General features: G+C 36.4%; 1 protein-coding gene across 3 annotated transcripts in view; it reads right to left on the bottom strand.

Moving 5' to 3' along the window:
• Nucleotides 1-1,167: 1,167 nt before the first annotated feature.
• The window catches only part of syncripl (synaptotagmin binding, cytoplasmic RNA interacting protein, like), a 21,329-nt gene continuing 17,064 nt past the window's right edge, over nt 1,168-5,432 (bottom strand). Inside the window, exons 11-12 of one of the 3 annotated variants that reach the window (XR_001635653.1) lie at nt 2,818-3,383; nt 1,168-1,464 (exon numbers count right to left, since the gene is read on the bottom strand). Coding sequence is in view for 2 of the 3 variants with exons in the window: in XM_016503575.1 (XP_016359061.1) it covers nt 2,972-3,383 (412 nt within the window). In the remaining variant the exon portion in view is untranslated. Of the gene's footprint in view, nt 1,465-2,566; nt 3,384-5,432 lie in introns of those variants that run through there. The other 2 variants (XM_016503576.1, XM_016503575.1) reach the window with 2 other exon arrangements.

The raw sequence follows: 5,432 nt of genomic DNA, 5'->3' as shown, positions 1-5,432 counted from the left end.
GGTCCTGTGGACAAGTTTTACTCTGTTTAACCCAAAGTATCATACTTGTATACAAAAAGAAATCGGCAGCATTTTCGTATCTTTCCAGAAGACAAGATTACGACAGTGAACAGGTTTTAAGATAGAATTCAAAACCTTTATTACAAAAATAAGTTACACTCACCTCATTTTACAGTATAAAACAATTTATTTGCTGGAATGCAAAAACGTTGTTGGCCACCAACAATAGTTTAAAACTGCTCACACATCTTTTCAAAAGGTTGCAATGTTACAGCTTTATCGAGAGGGAGTTAACTGTGTACAAAACCGGTTGAATGGTTCGGTCACCTGCTTGCTATATATGGAATATAAACTGAAGATGCAGTATCCCTTTTTCTACAAAAACCAGCTCATCTCTTGCCTGCGAACGCAAGCTCGGGAAAGTGGCAAGCACCAATATCGATTGTTCGTCTAAAGTCATGATTGATTATAAAAACTACACAATTCATTGCTCTTCGACTGGCGTTCGTGAGAACCGCCCGGCGTTGGCAGAAAAAAGGACACTGCAGGGCTTAGCAAATGCAGCGGATGCATTTGTGAAGTTTAAGCCAATACAAAAGTAACATTTTATTCCAAACTATCATACAATCATACACCCAGTAACTACATAATCTGAAGAAGCAAGGCAGCTAATTCAGTTGAAAGGAGGATAAAAGCAGGGCTTGTTCCAGCTCATCACATGAGCTTCATTTGCATGCCCAGTTTTACTGTTTGCAATGTCAGAGCAGCAGCGGATTGACTACATTACATTAAGAATATCTGCTGCCCTTGTGCATATTTCATAAGAAACAAGCCCTGCTCCTATGCTTCGACGCGTCCCTATTTACAGTACAGGCAGGGTAGTTGAATCCTCTCTACTGAGGTAGTTAACCGACCCTTAAAAAGACAAGTTCTGAAAAGAACCATGTTCCTGGAATGCCTGACTTGTCCACGCGAGGCAGTTACACCAAAAACCCGCAGATGTTCTCAATCCGAATCCAAGCGCTTTAGGTTAACATGGACATTCCCACAACAACAAAATTGTAGTTAGCACAAAAATATACATCAGTATCAAGCTCCTCCAAGCCACTTCAAACACAGGAGTAAAAAAAAAAGAAAAAGTGCAAAACACATCTGACGTATTGGGATCCTTGAGAGTCTGAACTTCAGTTCCATAATGTGGCGCGTTTAGACGTGGACTATATAACTGGGGGTTTATTTAGACGGGCTCCGAATGGGGAAAAACTGTGTCCGGGGTTTCGACTTGAGAAATCTTATGGTTTGTCGGGGATGGCAGTGTAGGAGATTTGCTTCAATACAGGCTGGAATACCATTGGACATTGGAGCTTGCTTTAACCTTATGGACACTGGTAGCATCCGGTGTAACCCCATACAACAAGTCAGTCTTCATACTACCTGGTCAGGACCAGCCTCGACCCCCTTTCCCTGGTGAAACAAAAAATATGCATGCTTTATTCACACAAACACAAGCAGCGGTACAGAATCAGGTTCATGCAGGACCTTCACAACAAAAGCACAAGAGATGGATCATCCAAAGTCTAGGAAAACTCCCACTTAATGAGAACGCTGAGGACATCGGTGCCAATGAGTAGCACAGAATCTGTAAATGAATATCTTTGATATTAATGCATGTGCTGAAGCATGAGCATGTCCGGCTGCAGGAGTGCACCTGGTACGTTCACATTTAAATCGTTACGTTTATAACAGACAGGCTTTGCGATGCATTACAGCGAAGGCAATGACTCCGCCCATGCAGTTTCCATCTTTAGACTTGTTTTGCAATCCTCCCTTGTCTTGAGCGCATGCAAATGTTAATACAGGTGTTTTAAAAGCCAAATATTTAAACTTTACTAGCAAAAACCAAAAAATATTGTTTTTGCCTAAGTTTCAACTATTTCTGTGAATCAGTTAAACGGAATATTTTACATTTAACCAAATTAAGACATATTCAGTAATTTGCATAATATCTCAAAAGCTGCATTTTTTATACAATAAAATATTGGACACTAAAAAATGATTATGTAAATAAATTATTGGAGTACGTTTTACAAGAAAAAACTATTTCAGTTTTTCTACTTTAAATTTACCCATTTAATTACATGTCATTGATTTGTAATTATCTGTGAAATTTACTAGCAATTTCTGCGTGAAAATAGTTTAATTCCTACCCCGATTTTTTTTCACATTATTTTACTGTATGTAAAATGTTTATGTATGTAACTACATGTTTATGTAGCTTTAAAAAAAAAATTGTAACGAGATTTTTGCTGTATTTTACTTTACATTTTCTGATTTGGTGAAATGCTGCTTCTCATTAGGGAAAAACAAATCTAAACCATTTCAGAGCAAATACAAGTGATAAAAAAAAAAAAAAAAAACATTCTCAGTTTTCATTTAGCCAACAATAAAATGTAACGGATTAATTAAATTTAACAATCAACACTCAAAAACGAAATATTTAAATAGCACATAAGGCAGTTTTTATATAAACTTTTTAATGATATAATTATGTTTTTACTCCATTTTGTTGTTGAAAAAATACATTTAAACGGTGGTTGGAAAATGTGTGCAGAAAACAGCATAGACTACAAGATCTCAGTTCATCTACATGAAGTTCAATTAAAAACAACAAATTGTCTCACTCATGTTTATCCACATTTTGTGCACAAAGCAACAACTGTAGTAGCGCTAATTAAACGCATATGTAGCAGTCTAAAATGAATCCGTGTATGTAAGTGCTGTGAATTTAATTGCCAGGAATGAAAGAAAAGTGCAAACCTTTGGTCCGTTTCGTCCACAAGGTGCCTTGCAAATGTAAGCAATATGAAAAGGAGGGGAAGGAAAAAACAAACGCCAAAACATGTATTTTGATCACCATGTCCTTTGTCGAATTTGACTTAATAAAATGAGTGCACATCTAGCCTAGAGTGCTTCAAAACCTCCTGCCAACACTCCAGGATTGCTCCACCCACACATCACGTACCACTCGACATCTCTGCTGGAGGCCTGCTCTGGACCCTCGGCCACCTCGGCTGGGCCCCGGACCCCCGCGCTGAGAGAAACCGGCCCGTCCTCTGGGAGCGGTGGAGCCGCGGCCCCTGGACAGCGTGGGGCCCCGGACTCCTCTGTTGCCTCTTCCTCTGACGTGAGCTTGAAAGTCATCGTAGCCGTAGTAGGGGTCGTCGTAACCGCCTCTGTAGTTGTGATAGTCATAGCCGTAGTAATCGTAATAATCTTCATAGCTGTAATAGTCGTGGGGATACGAATAACCTCTAGCGCCTCGTCCTCTTGCTCTCGTCGGGGGATGCATATGCGGCGGCCCGTAGTAATAATACTCATCATACCTGAAACAAACACACGTGTTTACAATCTTTACAATCTTTTCCGCACTGGTTGCTCACACCTCAGATTTGAAAAAAAGACTCAAGAAATGGGCGTGTAAAGATGTGGAAAAGTGGGCATGAAGAGGAGACACAACATCCACTAAAACACAGACACACAACGCTCATTATACAGAGTAATAGCGGTATGACCAAAAATCTGTTTCACGGTATGACTATTTTATTTCACGGTATAGTATAGTATAGTGGTCGACCGATATTGGGTTTTTTTGACAGCCGATACCGATATCTTGGAAAGCAGGGTGGCCGATATAAAGCATTTATTTTAATTAATATTTAAGAAATTTGAAATAATTTGAAAATGGATTAAAAAATAAATTTGTAAAATAAACATACTTATACTTTAGATGACAAAGTATTTTTCACAAATAAATATTTAATAAAAATATAATTAAAAAGGAAGTAAACTGTAACCAGCAGAGCACTCAGTATTCTGGGAAGTTTGTGTGCATTGGGAATCATATTTTTTCAAATAAAGCCAAGGTAACACTCATTTTACATACAGCACACAGTGAAAATGACATGAATATGACAGTGGGTAAATGCATAAAGCGCAGCATAATTTGAAATCACGAATTTAAAGCATTCGATTTGCACGGACCGAAAGTCAGGCAGAGAACACATGATCATGCAGGTCACATGCACACTTCACAAGATCTCACAACTGCATTAGACTAAGTTTGCAAGGTTTGTGAAATTAAATTTTCATTAGCCATTCAAAGATTTGTTTCAATTATGTAAATGCGTATTTGCTGAATGCTGACGGCAAACGAGAAAGTATTATAATGTTTGCCTTTCTATTACTAATAATATAAAAGCAATCGTTATAATACTTTGTATACATTTTAATTCCTTTGTTTAACCGTTCTATCGGATTATTAGACAGACTTCTATCCGTATTAGACAGAACTGTTAACGACGACGGCAAACAAGAGTGAGAATGTGAGCTCTCAGCGCCGTCAAAATAAAAGTCCCGACTCGAAAGCATCGGCCAAACAGAAGAACTTATCGGCCGATGCCGATATTTGAAAAATGCCAAATATCGGCCGATATATCAGTTGACCACTAGTATAGTATATATATTTATTTAATGCCATGTCAGCATCAAAGGCTATTTTCATGGCAAAAACAATTTAAAAAATACAACTATAACAAATACAATAAAAAACAGCAAACAAACAAGTTATATCACAAAAGTTTTTTTACATTAGCATGTGATAAAAATTCTAAAACTTTTCCTGGCAAAATTTTACTAAATACCTCTTTAAGTGAGTTCACTTCATAAAAGAGTTTTCTCTGTACATTAAAAGCTGGACAGTCCAATAAAATGTTTAACAGAAAGGGGAACCTTGCAAAACATACATTGAGTAGGGTCTTCACCTTTAAGCAAAAATGCATGAGTCAGTCTTGTATGACCTATACGACATCTGGTAAATTTATTTCACGTTAACGATATATTTCACAATATAGTTGTTTATATATGTAGTTATGAAAATCGACAAAAAGGGCTTTATATAATAAATAAACTCAAATACTTCAGAAATGAAAAGTACTTCACTTTGTTTGATTTTTTTCTTCTTCTTTTATTTGGTAAATTATTTATTTAGTAAAAAAAACTCAACTTTTAGATTAACTGCCCCCAACTGACTGATATTAAATGCAACTTGTAGGTGCAATTAAACTTTAAATAAGGTGTTTCTGAATTATTTTTAAATCTCATGTTATTGTTTTACTTCAATCAGTTTGTATTTTTATATTTTATATTGAAATATTCTATTCATGATAAATTGCATTTACTTCCTTAATGAATATTAAAATGTGAGTGGAGAAAAAACAAGTTGGGGTAATTTTCCTGTATTTTAACCCTGTAAAGTCTGACATCAGAAATATCAGTCCAAAAAAAAAAAAAATCTAGCATTTTTTGTTAAAGGGGTCATATGATGCTTTTTTAAAGATCATTATTTTGTGTATTTGGTGTAACAGAATATGTTG

This window comes from Sinocyclocheilus anshuiensis, unplaced genomic scaffold (assembly GCF_001515605.1).
Source record: "Sinocyclocheilus anshuiensis isolate Anshui unplaced genomic scaffold, SAMN03320099.WGS_v1.1 scaffold2176, whole genome shotgun sequence".
NCBI classification, from domain to species: domain Eukaryota; kingdom Metazoa; phylum Chordata; class Actinopteri; order Cypriniformes; family Cyprinidae; genus Sinocyclocheilus; species Sinocyclocheilus anshuiensis.
The sequence above is the reverse complement of the archived record's forward strand: the minus strand, read 5'-3'. Positions and strand labels throughout refer to the sequence as shown.